Source organism: Sparus aurata, chromosome 3, assembly GCF_900880675.1.
Source record: "Sparus aurata chromosome 3, fSpaAur1.1, whole genome shotgun sequence".
Lineage (NCBI taxonomy): Eukaryota > Metazoa > Chordata > Actinopteri > Spariformes > Sparidae > Sparus > Sparus aurata.
Genome location: NC_044189.1, coordinates 26,146,754 through 26,164,445, shown reverse-complemented (window position 1 = coordinate 26,164,445; position 17,692 = coordinate 26,146,754). Strand labels below are relative to the sequence as shown.

At 42.0% G+C, this 17,692-nt stretch overlaps 2 protein-coding genes across 7 annotated transcripts in view; one reads left to right on the top strand and one right to left on the bottom strand.

The window, feature by feature from the left end:
* Nucleotides 1-7,272, top strand: part of LOC115578414 (hippocalcin-like protein 1) — a 49,776-nt gene extending 42,504 nt beyond the window's left edge. For 3 of the 4 annotated variants that reach the window (XM_030411373.1, XM_030411372.1, XM_030411374.1), the window contains 2 exons: nucleotides 1,507-1,612; nucleotides 3,901-7,272. In XM_030411373.1, the coding sequence (XP_030267233.1) occupies nucleotides 1,507-1,612; nucleotides 3,901-3,998 (204 nt within the window). In that variant the 3' untranslated portion in view covers nucleotides 3,999-7,272. The remainder of the gene's footprint in view (nucleotides 1-1,506; nucleotides 1,613-3,900) is intronic. The other variant, XR_003983440.1, reaches the window with a different exon arrangement.
* Nucleotides 7,273-7,595: 323 nt separating this feature from the next.
* LOC115578410 (keratinocyte-associated protein 3-like) lies at nucleotides 7,596-16,966 on the bottom strand. Of its 3 annotated transcripts, none has more exons than XM_030411366.1 (6): nucleotides 16,818-16,966; nucleotides 15,239-15,435; nucleotides 14,571-14,630; nucleotides 12,215-12,406; nucleotides 9,766-9,912; nucleotides 7,596-9,638 (listed from the first exon to the last, which is right to left on the bottom strand). In XM_030411366.1, exons 1-6 carry the CDS (start codon nucleotides 16,828-16,830, stop codon nucleotides 9,138-9,140), a joined length of 1,110 nt encoding a protein of 369 aa, XP_030267226.1. In that variant the 5' UTR covers nucleotides 16,831-16,966; the 3' UTR covers nucleotides 7,596-9,137. The 3 variants fall into 3 exon arrangements, with proteins under 3 accessions (XP_030267226.1, XP_030267227.1, XP_030267228.1); XM_030411367.1 differs by having other exon boundaries at nucleotides 9,766-9,861; XM_030411368.1 differs by lacking the exon at nucleotides 14,571-14,630.
* Nucleotides 16,967-17,692: the final 726 nt, after the last annotated feature.

Genomic DNA, 17,692 nt, shown 5'->3' with positions numbered 1-17,692 from the left:
TCTAGCTGACCATGTAAAAGGTGAACTAACAAGCCAACATACCTGGTAAAGATGAGTTAGCTTGTTGGCTGATGACTTGTTTGGCTGTCTTGTCCACAGCTCTTAGTTTTGCACATCACGCCGAAACGTTCAATCGGCTTCTGGAGGTGTAATGGGAGAGCTAACCAGAACTAGGTAACTTCTGTAGTGCTTTGGCAAGCCCATTAAAAACAATTAACAGCTTTTTAAATTGACACATTCATTGATGGATTCATGTTTTCATTTTATCATTTTAATCTTCAAACCCACTTACATGACATCTCTAGTCCTCCATAGTTCCCCCAAATTATTACTTTAAATAAATATATTAAAGCTGCAATATGTAAGAAATGGCCACCTATTAAATTCAAACTCATATCCCTGGAGTCACTGATAACTGCTGCAATCTGCTTGTTTGCTGTGTTAGCCATGAAGCTAGCCAGAGTACTGTTGGTGTTTACATGGCGATTACTGGAGCTTTGGACCGCTGGGAGAAAGAGGTTTTCAGGCCTGAAGCTAGCTGGTTAGCCTGCTAACTTCACTAGATATCTCTGCAACACCGCACATAGCGGTCTTTGGCATAACACCCTAACTGCTATTTCATAACATTCTGTTGACGATTTTATTTTTTAATTTTTAAATAAAATTCTTACATTTTGCCCCTTTAAATAACAGGTGATAAATTATATTATATACATTTGTTTGTAGATAATATATTCTGGCCTGAGATATATACTCAAACAACAACAAAACACGTGAACAAATGAGAAAAGCAGCCTCAGTGTCCTTTCATCCTATAGTTTCTTTTTCCCCGAGATAAAATTTGAGAGCTGGTGTGTCTTTCTGAAAAGCACAGAGGGCTTATTTTATGTGAGCTTCCCCCCTATCCGAGGCTGCTGCTGCGACACTGATCTACAGTCAGTTTTACACTCTACGCTCCCAATGGAGAAGATTTAATGGGAGCATAAGCTGATTGTAGATCCGCGTCTGAGGCCGGCTGATGCTCAGAGCTTCTCTACGCTCACTTGTGGAGGTTAATTTAATGCCATCAGGGGACGGGAGCCGCTCATATCAGTCAACAGATAAAGATGTATCAGATCGATGCAGTAAGCTCTGCTCGTAAGCCCCCCCATACCCTGCTGGCACATGCGGTCTGTGTCGCTGTGGTGTGACGGTGGTGCTACAGCCGTACGTACCCTGCGTGGGCATTTGTGGCAAAGCTGCCCAGGGAGCAGCTCTTAGCATCTGGAGTAACAAATGTCAGGGAATCTTCAGAAAGTGTGTTTATCAGCGTCTGGAAAGCCACAACGACTTTATTTTTCAGATCAGTTGGGTTTTACTTCTCTCCTGCTGAGGCTCCATAATGGCTCCCTGCTGGCTCGAGTACACTTTCTGTTCTCCCGCCCCCACTCAGCCTAACCCAGTCTCTCTCTTTCTCTCTCCCTCTCTCTCTCTCTCTCTCTCTCTCTCTCTCGCCCCATCTATTAGGCCATCTACAAGATGGTGTCATCTGTGATGAAGATGCCAGAGGATGAATCCACGCCGGAGAAGAGGACGGATAAGATCTTCAGACAAATGGACCTCAATAATGATGGTGAGGGGAGGAAATGGCATCATGGAGGGGATGAATATGCTGCAGAGAGGGAGAGCGAGTGAGGACTGAGGGATGAGTGCGTGACGCTCTGTTGCAGATAATCTTTGAAATGTGCCCATTTAGGAAACTTTCAGAGAATTTATGACTGCGTATTTGAGTTTTTAGTAGTTTTTTTGTTTGATTTCCATGCCATGCTAAACATTTGGCCCATCCCTCATGAGATTACAGGACGGTATCAAACAGAAAAAGTATTAAGGCATGTACAATAAAATCTAAAGTCACAACGTTATGTTTACCTCTAAGCTTTCTTAAAGAAAATCTAATACATTGCGCACTGACTAGCAGAGGAAATACAATTCAAATGTGTCAAATGTGAACAGCCAACCCAATCCGTCTGCATTATCTATATTTACACAATACATGTCTCTTTTTATCTCACTGAAAAAAATGTTGTTTAGCTCCCAGGCAAAAGGCCAAAAAAATCCCTGAAAACTCATTTTCTTTATCACCGAGACAAGAACAAGTACACGTTTCTTCTTCTAGACTGACAAATTATCCAGTTTCAACATTGAGCTGGAAAATAAGAGATTCATTCTTGGTGGACTCGATTGGCCATATTCATACGGGCTATAGCATAGTGTGCAAGTGTGTTTAGCTTGTGTCCAAGTCCATTTTGCTAGTTAAATGGAAGATAATCTGGGGGCAAAGTGCGGCGCGTGGGACAAAGAGGTGGTATTAAGACTCTGAATCACTCATGGGTGAGTTTTTTGGGACGTGGCAAAAATCTTAACAATCCAGGTATCGTCTCCCATTCCCTTAAAAACCAGGTGTGCCAGGGCCTGACCAATAACACAACCAGCATGAATGATAAACAGTAGCACTCGTCTTCTTACTACACTCATTACAATCTACTCATTGACAATATAATCACATGACTTTACCAATTACCCATCGAAGAAACAAGTTAAATTATTCTTAACATTGTTTGAAGGATCAGCTCAACGGTGTGTGAACATGTGGCGAATCCTCCATGTTGACTCACATATTCTGCATTAACGCATGTGGAAGTAGTGCGTATTTGTCCACGTCATGCTTGCGCTGATTCACACAAAGAAATATTTCTGATGCCCTGATTCCACACAGCTCTGTCGAACAACAGTCCATTTGTTCCTATGCAACAGGAAGTAAGCAGAAACAAACAGACTAACTGATCGATGAAAGTTACACAGCTCTATATGAACAATTTTTCTAAGTATAAGGTCAAAAACTGGTTAAACTCATGGCCGTCCTACCCTCTGAAATATTAACTGCTGGGCATCACGCCCCTTTCCAGTGGATCCACCATGGGATCTAACTGATGGCAGAAAAAATATGTGTGGTTGTGTGGGGCAAGGGGAACTTCTTTATGCAGCTAGATATAAAACTAATCAAGTGAAAGACTTGTGATATTACATATATATTATATATGTAATATGTAATCAAAGAGACTACGTACCAAACAGGCATGATAGCGATGTCGTCTGGTTGAACGGCCACCATAACCAACAACTGAAACCTTGTAGAGTTGATCACGCACACACAATAGCTCACAGGACTGACTAACGCTGCTTTCCTATAACTGCAGCTGTTACTATGGTCAGACTTGTGGTGAGTTCTACTTTGTAAAATGTTATTTCTGTGCTGAGGTGACAGCCATGTTGGTGCTGGTGACGTATGTTGAGCGAGACGATGTAGTCCACGGAGCAGTTTGACACAAAGGCTGACTGGTATTTTACAGATGGATGACTGACATCGACACATCATGTGTGTAGTTCATGGCACAATTCAAAATCATACATCTATCCGTCTCTCGCCATTAACTACTGTACAAGTTTTTCCTAAATACAGTAAGGTCTGTTGGGACACAGAACAAGACTACGGAAAGACGCTTGTGGTAGTTTTGAGTGCATTTATAAACTTCAGGTTCTTACTCCTACCAATGATTCCTCACAGAGCTCTACCACCTGAGGAAGCGAGAACGTTAATATATGTAATTCATGTTTGTGTCAATATAGAGGGCTAGATATTTAAATGAATTTGCAACATACAGCTCTTGTTACCTAGCATTAAACTGTTAAAAGCCCTATGAAAGTCGAAAAATCCCTCGACGAGTTATTTTAGTTTTCTTCTTCAGTTTCCATTCTGAATGAATTCAAACAGGCGTTCTTGTAGCCTGCGTGTGACGAGGGTGAAATGCCTCCAAAATAATGTCTTTTCTCTCGTCTTCTCTCTCTCCGTCTACCCTGCAGGCAAACTGTCCCTGGAGGAGTTTATCAAAGGTGCCAAAAGCGACCCCTCCATCGTCCGGCTACTCCAGTGCGACCCCAGCTCGGCCTCCCAGTTCTGAACCTCCCGTCCCGCCGCGACCCTCCCCTCCTCACCCCCTCTGTTGCTATTGAAACAGTCACTCAAATCAATGCATGATGGTTCTCGTCTCTCATATCATCTTCCTTTTCTTTTTTTTTTATTATTGTCGTTGCGAGCGAGGATGGCGGGGGGATTTTAAGGAGGCTAAGGAAAGTCATCTCTATCATTTCACATTCATTTTTGTATTTGGGGGGAAAATGGAGGGACATGCTCACATTTAACGATCAGTCGACGGCGGCGTCCGCTTATGCTCCCGAGTAACTCTCTCTACGGAGTTTCTGGAGGAGCCGGTGACAAAGCGTGGATGTCTTCTGCAGGGTGGGGATGGCTCGGGTTGTCCTCCAACTCACGTGTATATCATGTATATACTGTACGTCTATGTATATCATGAGATGAAGTACATTTGTCTCTGTATATGGTGCACACTTTCTGGCATTGAAAGGCAGTATTATGTAGCGTAGCTTCCTGGTCTGATCTGAACGCGTGGTTGGGGCGGAGGTGGACGGGGGCGGGGCAGGGCAGGGCAGGGCAGGGTGTTATTGGGATTTTACTGCTATATGATCTTTCGCTGAGAAAAAGAAGGCCTGAGATCCCATTAGGTTTTTATCGCTATCTTCTTGCATTTTGTTCATTTTTAAACTATAAATGTGTCGGGGTTTTTTTTTTTTGTTTTTTTTTTTGCTCATTTGTACATATTGTTTTTCCTCCTTCATGTTGTTTTATTTATTCATTTGTATTCTTATTACTACTGTACTTTTACGTTGACTATGTTGTTAAATATGACCATACTCCAGTTTACAGTGACAAGAGGGAGGGGGAACCTGTGAGTTAAGATCGATCTCTTTGGGATTCGTTGGATGTCGTTTTAAAGAAGTGGAAGATTGTGAAATAAGAAGATCCCGTGACGTATTTTTTGATCAACGACACCAGTAGCACATTATCGTTTGAGCCGCCATGCGTTTATATAAAGGTACGGGCTGTGCATTTGGTCTGAATGCCTGTGTGTGCACGTGGATATGCACCGTGTGCTTGGGGCTAACTTTTACAGTATTATCACGTTGTGTTGTTTCTTAATTTGTAAGTATTTCAAAGATCTTTAACAACGAGCAGTAAACTTAAGATAGTCGTAAACCTGTCACTATACTGCATGATCCTACGAACCAGACGACGACAGACTTCACGATAACAGTCATCGCACAGCGGTCTGTTTTTGTAGCTCTGCAGCCTCCTCAGCACTGTACCGGGCAGAAATGATTAAATATTTGTCTTGCTTTGGGACTAAACCTTCCCTCCCCTCCTCTCTCTCTCTCTCTCTCTCTCTCTTTTTTCCTCTGACAGACAGAGAACTCACTAAGGGCTCGTTCATCACTCTCTAGCTGAATGCTTTTATAACCTCCTGGATTAGTCTGCTCACAGAGCAGGTAGATGAAGGGACTCGTTCCAGGAGTTTTTCAGGGTTTCCAGACATATGTAGTCATCAGTGGCTGTGTTTACATAAGCACTGATAGAAATCATTCATTCATATTTGGGATTCCATATCGAAACATATTTTAATTCAAATCTGTCGCACCAAGAGAGTGAAAGAGCGCTTTAAACTGTGTGTTATTTGAGTTTCTGAAACCTGGCCTCCGCTGAATAAAACATGCTTCAAATTAAAAGCAACCCTGTGAAATACTGTGCACATGCAAACAGAGCCACTGTGGCAGCGGCACCAGCACGACTCCCGTGTGTTCACAATGCGAGGACGCCCATTGTAAGATCACTGTTGCCATCTTCTGTTTTGGAGGTTAATCACCACGCAGATTCTGTCAAGCTAAGTGTTGGGCTAAGTAGGAAACAATGGCTAAACCGCATAGTCCTTTACATGATGAACTGTTATATTGGCATTTTCCGGTTTTACTTTAACAGGTTAATATTGCATAAGTGTGATGTTTAAGTGTTTTTAAAATTAAGAATCAGTCGAATGTAACTAAGTACTTTTATTAATTTACTGGACAATACTGAGGTTCTTCACAGGAGTATTTTCATGTTATGCTAATTTATACTTCTAAACGACCTAGGTGGAAATATTCTTTTTATTGACTTAGATGTATCTGTCAAGTTACTAGTTACTTTTTATATTAAGTTAAAAATAAAAAAAAGCGTAACAATTTTATCGCTAAAGTATGTCAGTGCATTTCTTATAATGATCCATCGATACATTAAAGTGACTGGTGGAACTTGTGTGTTGTGCTGGAAGCCGGTCGTCCTCCATTTCTAAACTGACGTTAGCTGCTGTTGCTCCAAAGACGCATCCTTTGGACTGTCGCAGGATATCTGACCAGAGTCCTTCCCAAAGAAATCCACAGTCCAGCAGCACTGAACAACTTTAACAAGTCGTCCACAGGCTCATGCAGGCAACAGAGAGACGGGGAAGGTCTCGTTTTTCACGGCACGGTACAATCCGCTCACACGTGGCCAATAAAGAAGTGATTAAAGTTATCCGCAACAAAGTGTTACATACCCCTAACCCCTGCTCGGTATAAATTAACAAGGGATTCCTTTGAAAAGAAAAAAAAAAACTTTTGAAGTGGCACATTGCAGTGCTTCATTGAAATCCAAACTTTTAGGCAATTATTTCAGATGGGTGATCAGCTCCATTAAGCAGGTTGAGACAGGCCTCACTTCAAACACTGCAGAAGGTGAACAGTAATGAAGGAATGATTCCTCCGTCTGCTGTGGAAGGTCTTAAAATCTTTTTTCTTTAAATAGCCTAATAAGAATCCTGTCACGCCAGACTTCACTACCAGACGCGTGCGTCACCAAACTTTGAATTATTGTGTACAATGGTGGCAAAGTGAACTACCAATGAGTCTGAGAGCTGTGCTGGTGCAGCCGCATCTACATGACATGAGGACCGACCAGAGGTTAACTTGAACCAAACATTTGCACAGGAGCTTCCTAACCAGCCGCACCTCTGCTTGGGGGATCCTAATAGTGTCACTGCCTTCTGCTGGTAGGATAAGGAACAACAGTTGCTAACCCCCTGATCTACTACAGTTTAACACTTTTCTATTCTCACTGCCTCCGATGAACTGGTACCTTGTGTTGGATTAATACACGCCCTTCTTCTTTCTTTCTATTCTTCCCCCCTCCCTAACCCTCCCTTACTTCTATCCTTATTAGTTTTTCTGTTGCATGAAAACCTCACGCGAGGATGTCATGTTTGTTCCGTTGGACCTGAAAGCGAAATATACCTATGTGTTTCAAAGCTGCCCGTGTGGACTGTTTCTTCATTTCTTGGCATTTCAGAACGCACGAAGGAGCGCATTTCACTGCGGACCAGGCAAAAATCTGGTCTGACAACTGAACAGGACTGACATACATTAAGGTTTTGCAACCTTTCAAGATACATTATAGGTTGTTATTACAACACAACTAACACAAAGTGGGGGAATGCATTTGTGTTGATCTCTCAGGGTGTCTACATGGGTGTCTGAGTGTAACCAGTCATACCTGTCAGGTCACTAACAGCTGACATCACCACATTGAATGCTTTCAGTGTCAGAGTTCAGACGCAAGCCAAACAAACTAGCTGTGTAATTGTAAGTAAAAACTTTATTCAGTTAAGCAATAAATACAACAAACTTGTAGTACTGGTTTCTCTGGAAACTCTCTGGAACACTTTCTCTGGTTTCTCTACGTGCAGGACAAATGTTCACACACTTGATTCCCAAATGTGCAGCACACAACAGAGGGTTGTCTTCTTAATAAAAGCAGGAAGAAGGCAGTGCCACACACACCCACTCTGAGCATTGCTTCCCTTAACAGAAGGTTTAACCAGCTCTATGTTGCCAGCCTCCTTTATTAGTGTAAACTCTAATGTTAAAATAATATTTTGACAATAAGGAAAATTCAATTTTCACTTGTCTTACTAAGAGTTAGATGAGAAGGTCAACATTGCTCTCATGTTTGTGAGCTAATGTTCAAGCTAAAGCCAGGAGATGGTTAGCTTTGCCTAGCATAAAGGTGTAAAGCTAGAAATAATAAATAAAAATACCTACCTATATATCCATGCCTCCATTATTTTGGCATTTTATTACCCAGACTTAGACGAGAACATTGAGACCGCTCTCACTTTTTTGGCGCTATTTATGAAGCTGAAGCAAGGAGATGGTTAGCTTAGCCTAGGATAAAGACAGAAAGTAGGGGAAAACAGCTAGTTCAAAAACACACATGCCATAGGAAGAACCATAACAACAGTGTAAAGTATCGAGTTGAGATGATGTAACTATTTACTGGTGACAAACTGTCATTAGCCTAGAGTACACAACTCCCTTTTAACTGCGATTTTTACATTTCAGCTTGTGTAGGAATTAATCAAATTGGAGAAACATTATTAATTAGTGCGTTTTAAGAGCTGCTAGTAGGCTTTTTTTTTTTTTTTTTTACTTTGGGAGAAACAGCAAGCCTTCCTTGTCAAGATTGCAGGTTCATGCTAAGCTAACACAACAAGACTCTCACTGCTCCCAGTAGGAAGGAGGCTAGCACATATAATCCCCATTAAACCAACAACTTGTCATTTCTACATGTCACTTTTTGTACAAATTAAATAAACAAAACATAAAATGTATATTAGTGTGCTGTAGAGTTTTTGCAAGGTGTTTTTAAACTTAGGAAAGAGCCAACTAGTTATGCTAAGTTAAGCCAACCGTGTTGTAACTCCAGCTCCGTAGCAATTTAGCACACAGGCGACAGTGGTGCGATCTTCTCAGTCTTGGCAGAAAAGTGTATTTACAAAAATGTCAAACTATTCCATTAACTGTGAATGAACTAAATGTGTGTGCATCAAAGGATTGGCACCATGTCCTCATTTAGGAGGATTCGTCTCATCTGTTTATCCTGATATGAATACTTTGACACTCAGGGGTACAAAAATAAAAGAACAGACACACTCACATAACCAGGATGCTGCATACTGACAATTTTTGAGGTCTACTGCACTGCTAAAAAAATTAAAAACCTCTCCAGCACGAAGTTCCCGGTTTTTAAGAACTGATGTTTGAATCCAAGTATTGTTGCAAATACACACACCCTCACAGCACTTAATCTTCAGGAAGCCGTGACGAGTCAAATATGTCTAAATCCAGAAGCTGGACCTGTCCGGCCCTCCCCTCTCCAGCAGCCCGTGTTGCTCTGGTGCCCTTTGCTGGCTGCCAGCCCTCGTTTCATGCCTTCCTCTGTCTGACCTTTCTCTGTGCGGTGGGCGAAGAGGCTGCCTTTCTGAAGGAGGAAGACTCCGATACGGAGGAGGAAGATGCTGTGAAGCGGGAGGAGGTTGGCGCGGCTGTCTTGGAGGTTCGGTATTCCGCCTTGGAGGTCCATGGTGGCTTCTTGCAGGTTCAGTATACCGGGATGGAGGTTCTTTGTTGCTTCTTGGAGGTGCAGTATAGCGGGTTGGAGGTTCATTGTTGCTTCTAAGAGGTGAAGTATAGCGAGTGGGCGAGTCAGTATAGCGAGAGGGCGAGTCAGTATAGCGAGAGGGCGAGTCAGTATAGCGAGAGGGTGAGTCAGTATAGCGAGAGGGTGAGTCAGTATAGCGAGAGGGAGCAGCTTCCACAATCGGCCTCACCACATTGACCTACACGAACACAGAGAATTGTTTAATGACAGTGTTTTAATCTAATTTTTAAACATTGCTAGACTGAAAACAGTCTTAGGCACCATTTCAAAGATTTTATTTTTAAAGTAGCAGAATCTAATCTCACCGCTCTGCCAAAGTCTCCTTTTCTCTTCCTTTTGGGGCAGCAAGGCAGACCCAGGAATGAAACGCAGGCAGCAACGCATCGGGCAGAAAACACCATCTGGATGACACAAGTCACGATCAGAGGCACCCAGAGGATCAGAGTGGTGCTCTAGGGTGGGATGAAGGAGTTGGTAAGTGACAACCACCAGCTGGACCATAAACAACACAATCTGAGGCAAGAGCAGCTTCACATAATCAGGGTTACAGCGTGGGTAATGATGTGAAACAGAACCTTGTTTTTCTCACCCCGTTGGGTCTGGAAATTTCAGTTTTCACAGGAGAGTCAGCGATGTAGATAAAACATGCGGAGCAGAATGTATCAAAGTAAAAGTGTACAGGGGAATTCAAAGACAGAGCTGCTTTTAGTTGAGCAGACTACAAAAAAAATCAAACATTTATGTTTTTAAGTTTTGGAGCTTTATTTGGAATTCATGATGAAATATGCAGGGGGAAAAAAAACTATTACTGCCCCTAAACAACTTAGATATATTGTCCAAAACATTCTTTCAGGTGATGTAATGCACCCTCCGGCAGCCATATTGGAGTTCCCCAGCTAATAAGCAACTCTTGAGTGAACAGCATGATCTGCAGTCTCAGAGGACTCCAAAAAGAGATGGAGCTCTCCTGATAAAAGGATAAATCTGGTTTATTGCAACATAAGACTTAATATTGACCATCCATCATTTAAAATTTTCTTTGAAGGAAAACTAAAAAGTGAGCACACTTAATGCAATTCCACCAAAACCAAGACTGTAGTTTTACTAAATGAGAACCGTCCTTTGATATTCGCAAAGTACTTAAGTATTAGGACTGCTAATTTGCCATTTACCTACACATGGGTTTAAGCTAGCATGACAAAGCACCTGGCTGTACATTGCACATGAGTGCTTTGCTAAATTAGCTTGAGGACTATTTGGTTGTTTGAGTGAACGTTAGCTTTAGCTGAGCTGAACTCAAGCATACAGAAGTTAAATCTACCACCTACTTATTTGCTACTCTTTGCTAATACAAATGTATAAGGCTGATGTGAGCAGGATGTTCGGCTGTAGAAAGGAATTACAGTAGCTATGAAAAAGTACAGAAGGAGCTGCCATAGCCAAACTGTGACTAATGTGCACCTCCTAGTAGTGGCAAACTGTAGCTAGTTAGCATGGGCTACTAGTGCCTCATGCTAAGCTTCCATATCTACGTTGTAATCCCTAAACGCACAGCTTTAAGGTTACTTCATTGAAAAGAAAACACTAGATACTAGATTATATTTATTGGCTACACATTCATTATCCCTACTAAGCATTTAGAAGCTGTGTATTCATATTTAATAAATGGTTATTTACACACTACAAAACAGTTGTAAGTAATACCAGATATCACCAGTGACAGCGTGAGGTGAGATATCTGCACAGAGCCCAAAGTACACTAAAGAACCCCACCGAGCGACACCCTGTTCACTCTGCTGCCATCTGGCAAAAGATACAAGACTATCTGCTGCCGTACTACTTGACTACAAGAAGCTTCATTCCTGAAGCTGTTAGACTTCTTTACTCATTCTCATCCATTATACGACTACAACTTGCATTCTAATGTACAACCCGGTTTTGTAGACACAATGAGATCATTGTAACTGTTTCAGCAGCATGTTTTTATGCTGCTCATTAATGCAAACTATGGGGATTTGGAGTAGAGTGGTACCTACAGAATGTAGACAATGAGTGTCTGACAGTCTGTTGAGACAACCTTTAGCTCCAGGTGATCAGTGCTTTCTATCACAGTGAGTGACAGACTGCACTGTAAATACTGTGACTGCATGAAAGCAGTTTCCTGTTCAATAATGAGACATGTCAAACCTTCCCAACATCGCTATGTTTCATAAAGTGCATCAAAGGCAGTAAACACATTTGCTGTCAGGGTTGAAAATCTATCTGATGCTGTGTTTGTCCTAATGGGTAAAATCCGACACTGTGCTATAATTTTATCTACAGCGGTTCTGCCATTAACCCCTCGCATCATCTATAAATCTAGCTTAAGACAAAGGTCACATAACTGACAAATTGCAGACTACTAGCCGTGCTTAAATGCCACAGTGGTGCTGATGCGTGGCTTTAGCTGTGAGGCTGAGCAGGTCTGACAGTCCATCTGTAACGCACTGGAACAGGACAGAGCCTGAAGAAGTCCGACAGGGTCAGGTCAGCATTTCAGCCACCAGCCCAACGGCTGCAGAGTGTGACTGACGGGTCGACACACACGACCCATCCTCACACCCTATGTACGCACACATAAAAGGGGCGCGGCCACCGTGACGTGCTAACACGTGTTGTGGTCATGCCGCGGAGACAACGGTCAGCTCATCAAAGAGCCAGGTGCCCACAGCTCATGCCTTGATCTCAGTAACTGTTGTGCACAAATAAACTCACGTAGATGCGGGTGGGGTCAAAAGGACATTCGTTGGTGATGCTGGAGTAGCCAATGGCATCGGGGAAGCGGCAGTGAGTCAGGAGGCTCCGCCCGCCATGAATGATGGCCCTCACCACAGACACGAAGAGTCCGACGGCTGAAGCTCCTGCCATGATGGCTGCGACCAGACCCACTGAAAAGAGTGACCACGTCTGGGGACGGTAAAGAAGGACAAGAAGAAACATCAGGAAACAAATACTTGATGACTGATTCAATTGAGCTTTAATGCTGTACTATCCTGTTAGGAAACTGGGACATCTGTGTTAGTAAACAGATGAAAGGACAGCCAAGAATAAACGGTATTAATAGGAAAAGAGCAGATTTAAGGCAGCATTTACTACATGAGATGTTTAAGCATATGAAAAAAAATAGAACAGACAATTAAGTCAGGTAAACATGAAAATGTAATAAAAAACTAATATATGTTGATGAAGTGTGCAAAAAAAAGATCAGCACAGTCAGGTGGAGGCTCAATGAACTGATTTCCTACATGACAATCAGTCGACTTGTCATCAGGAGCGCTACTCAGCCTGATGTCACCACGATTATCTTTGCGTGGTCTTGAGAAACATTTTAAAGAGAAGCGCCGGTTACAATCTTTGGTTGTGAAGTTTTGAGGGCCTGGGTGTTCACCAGGCACGGAGGATCCTCTGATCTTCTGCCATAACGTCCAAAATCACATCAAAGTAAAAGCCACGACGTTTTGGCAACTATCACATCAATTTTGGACAGTATTTTTTTGAATCGGTCTCTTGGGAGCTCCCCAATCGAAACGAAAGAGAATTCTGAATTAAATTTTTCCAATCAGAAACATTGAAAAATGTTCTTTTTGCAGGAATTGTTGCATCTCTTTGTCTCACACACACAACAGTAAACTGAGTGTCTTTGCGTTCTGAACTTTTGGTCCATCTGACAAGACATCTCAAGACGTTCTGTCGGCCGTTCAGAAACTGTATGGACATTTTTTCAAATGTTTTATTATTCAGAAACAAAAGAAAATGATTAATTTACTGGACCAATAATCTGCAGTTAATATGACAATGAAAACAGTGTTTAGTTGTAGCCCTATTGATTTTAACGTACCAAAAAATTGACTGTGGAATGAGAGGCTCGTAAGCTTCTGTGCCACTGAGCTCCATTGTCATCCAAAACCTATTAACTGAGCCACTCTAGTTCATGCTCCTTCAAGATTATGGCCACTGTAGTTAGAGTCGGTCAGACATAAACCATCTTGCTGCAGTAAATAATGAGCGAAACACAGAGTCTGTCACTTAAAAACCCAACACACACTTTTTACTCTTAGATGACAGATGTTTGCTAAAAAAAGTAGTGTTGAAACTATGACGAAAACTACTAGATGCCAACTCCTTGATAGTTTTGGTTTAATGGGATTTGACCATTAAAAACATATATAAGATAAGCCCTGCCTTATCTAAACTCCCAGTATGAGGCATCCAAGGAATTAATGTGCAATGTGCAATAATCAATCATATTCTGGGCAGCTAAAAGAAAAGTGAACCCACCCTTGAATAATTGTACAGAAGGTGAGACACAGGCACAGGAAGTGTCTAGACATTTAAAGTCCCTTTGTGAAGAGTGAGTTAAGGCAAACCTCAATCGGAATAATAGAAAATTGTAGCAATTTGTCTGGGAGATAAGAGCTGCAGTAGCCAGCAGAAGTAATAAAGGCGTGTGTTGACATTAATAAAAGGGAGTGTGGAGATTACTTGTTATTCATACAGTGTGATGCCAGTATCAGTGAATGAGAAAACAAGACGGATGAGGAGTCAAACTGATGCTAGTCAGCGCTGCCTTGCCCAGTTCGCTGGAGCTCACTTTAACAAAGGAGACGGGGAGTGGTTTATCACACCGGGTTCTCCTGAGCTTACTCATTCTGTTCAGCCCGCTGCCTCATCGGTCCCGTCTGAGCAGCCCGACAGCTGACTGAGTAAACAGAGGTGAAGCCGAGCTGCGAGGCTGGAGGGAGAGAGGAAAATATTCCAACCCAGCAAGGGCCGCGTTCGGTCACCTGTGGCAAAACGCAGGAACTCAAAAAGGGATTTTTTTTATGTCCTCCTGACGAGAAAGTCGGTGACAGGAGAGGAGAATAAAGTGGTAGAAAGCTGGGAAATATCTAAGAGAAAGCAGAAATACGTGCAGTGAAAGCAGACGGATCAAAATAAGCGGAGAGCGCCTTTAACTTCTGAGAGAGAGCACATCAGTGGAGAGGACTGAAGGCAGCACTGTCAGAAGAGTTTTTATCACTTCTTGAAAAAATTGTTAATAGGAACATTTTTTTAAAAAAGTGACACTGACCAGGCATCTGCTCTTCTTGTTTTTAGACAAGACGATAGCCAGAATGCCAACGATGATTCCCTGCAGAGACAAGAGAGAGATTCATCAAAGAATATTCATCTCTGAAACCATATGTCTGTGATCGTACAGGGAAAACTGATGACAGATGTGATACAGAAAACCAAGAAATGATATTACATCCTATATTTCTCATTCAGTCTGTGGACAGAGAACACGGGGAAACACGAGTGAAAGTCAAGAGATGATATCTGTCAACACCACAGATGTGCCAACACTGCAATAGTGTAGGGTGTGAAAGTGTTAAAATACCTTTGCGTGTGTTTTTAAGCTGTTTGTGCAAGGAGGGACGCAAACAAATCATCACAGAATTAGCCCTTTAACTAATGTAATTGATATTAGCGACTGGAATTACCAATTTGAGGTCATCAGATAAACCAGCGACTGATTCAAATGACTACTTTCTGCATTTTTTAAAAGGGAAACTGTATATATTTATTAGGGGCACAGACATGAAAATGACTTTCTTTTATTGTTTCTTTTTCTAAATCTTATAGTAACAATATAAGAACGGGTTGTAAAAGTCCCATAGATGCCATCAAAATTGCTTTGTTAAATCTGCAGAACTGCTGTAGGATCAGAGTGTGCATCTTATGCGTCTGTGCACTCACCACAAGGCCGGAGGTGAGAGCGACCACGTTGGAGATGGCGTACTCCATGGCCCGGGCCTGCTTGTGGAGGTTGATGTGTCGGAGCACCACGCCGTGCACCAGTGCTCCCAGCAGGAAGTTCACGTGACCAATGAGGAGCTGGCTCAGACCCATCTTCATCAGGGCCTTGGGTTCCTCCAGGCTGGCACAACACACTCCTGAGGAGGGGAGGGAGGAGGAAGGGCGGTACTTAATACTCCAGGCACGTTTCAGACAGAGAAAGATAGAGAACTGCTAAATATATTGATTTTCATTATGTAAAGCTTGCGTTTGAAGCTAATATGAACTTGCTCCTCAGCAAGGAGGATAACCTGAAGACTAAAGATTCAGGTATTTAAAAAAGTCCTGAAACTTGCAATCTGATCTGGAAATGTGCTGCAACGCAACCAGTTCCAAGAGATCTTCCCTAATCGTTGTTAATTCAACAACAAAAGTGTCTGTACCCATGACAAGTTCAAATAAAGCACGCACTTTGTTGCACCTTGCTGGTCTTCATTTACCTCCACTTGATCTCACCACTGTTAATCTCTCATTTTCATAAAAGCACTCTGGGGGACGAGTTGCAAATTAGCATCCGCTATAAACACTGCGATATTTGCATCAGATTGCAGTTTTCGTTTTCCGTCCATGTATCCTGTGTCTGTCCCCGTCAAATAATGCATAAAATCAATGAATCGCATGACAAAAACAGAAAGCTGCAGTGATTGTTAGACAACGCAATGCCACCCGTGTTGTTCCTGTTGTATTGATCAGAGACGCAGAGGACAGGTCAGCACCGCCCCAGGGATGTCACTTGTATTAATGATTAGCTGCTAAACACATAACTACAGTACAGGGTTAGGGTTCAGACTGGAGCGGACTGGATGCTAAAAAAAAAACAAAAAAAAACCTAACTGCTGCTGATACACAACTGCAAAAATATTCAAATATGAGAATGTCAAAACACAGAAGTCTTATGAAAGGTGCAAACCATTTAAGAAAAACTGACTGTGTTAGATTTTGATATTACAAACTCTATTGGAATTACAACGTGTATCAAGTTTTTCTGTCAGTTGAGTCACACCTGAATATTTCTGGAGGCCATACACAGTAAAAATATGCCATAAAAATATGGCACGCCTCTCGGTTTGAACCTGGCTGATGCTCCCATCCTCACATGACAAGGCAATTTTTCACAACTGAATATTTGGGGAATTCTCCCTCGCACATGCAGAGGTGTGATTTCACATTTCACACAGCATCCACACTATTCAGTCCCTGGTATTTAAAACATGTGGGCCCAAAGGCTCGAAGTTGTGTACTTACTTACTTACTTACTTACTTTACTTCAATGTGCAGTTTTATTTCTGACCATGTCTCCCAGGACAAGTGCTTACTATCTCACATCAACACAGGTGCTGTTAAAGTGCTTTCTTAGCAGGTGGAAAGTATTTTCAGTCAAGCCACCACCACACCCAAACAGACACTCCAAAAGCTTGAAACAAACAAATGCCAACAGGCTGCAGACATGCACATAAAACTTGTCAGGCACATTCTTTACCTGTACCAGCCATCTCTGTCAGGTCACCATCAGTTAGAACTGACTGACGGTCTTGTCCGTTGGTCTTATCTTATCAGCGTGGCTCTTCTTCTCTCCAAACTAAGCAGAGCAGCGCAGAGCAGCGCAGTCAGTCAGACAGTCAGTCATCAGCCAACAGGGAAAGTGACACCTGTGCTCCTAAAATTTCAAAATAAAACCTCATCTCGTCGAAGAATATATCAGTTAAGGCGCAACAAACTTGATGAACACACTGTAGATGTCAATCTGTGAAAGTGGCTATTCTGAAGAGTTTAAGCACAGTAAATAAATGTATCATCGTTACTGATGACGTGCAGTAGCATGGCATAAATTGAGTTAATAGTAGTATACAGTTGATTTGGCAAATGGAGATTACCAAAGATGATAACCTGTTTGAGTTATAATCTGAGCTTTATTTGTGAATATTTGAAACACTTTTTTTTTTCTCAGTTCCCAAAATGCTCCTTATGCATACTCCAAACATTTTTTTTTTTTTTTCGGGAATCAATTCATGATTTTATTTTGAAAGTACAGTTGCTAATTACTCGTTATCTGTTGAATTTCAGCGCCTCTGATGCAGAGGAGTACAGGTGCACCTGCCTTATTATTCTGGTTGTTGGAAAAAGCCGTGGACATACTTACGAATTAGTGTAGTCGACTACAAAGTCAGCTGACTTTATTCATGAAGTGTTTTTTAATTGTGAAAAGTTGTTTTTGAATGTGGCTAAGGACATTAACCTATTAAGCTAGTTCCGGTGTCAACACCTGGTCAAAGGCTGGAATAACACGACGGACAAGTGGTCAGACGACAAAATGGTAGGCTGCAATTTTAAATGCGCAATAAAACTCACAGGAAA

Excerpts from the sequence above, each read along its gene's own strand:
- LOC115578410 (XM_030411366.1), bottom strand. Across the intron at positions 14,631-15,238 it reads CTCTCACCTCCGGCCTTGTG|GGAATCATCGTTGGCATTCT; the intron begins GTGAGTGCACAG and ends TTGTCTCTGCAG. Across the intron at positions 9,913-12,214 it reads TTGACCCCACCCGCATCTAC|AGCACCACTCTGATCCTCTG; the intron begins GTGAGTTTATTT and ends ATCCCACCCTAG.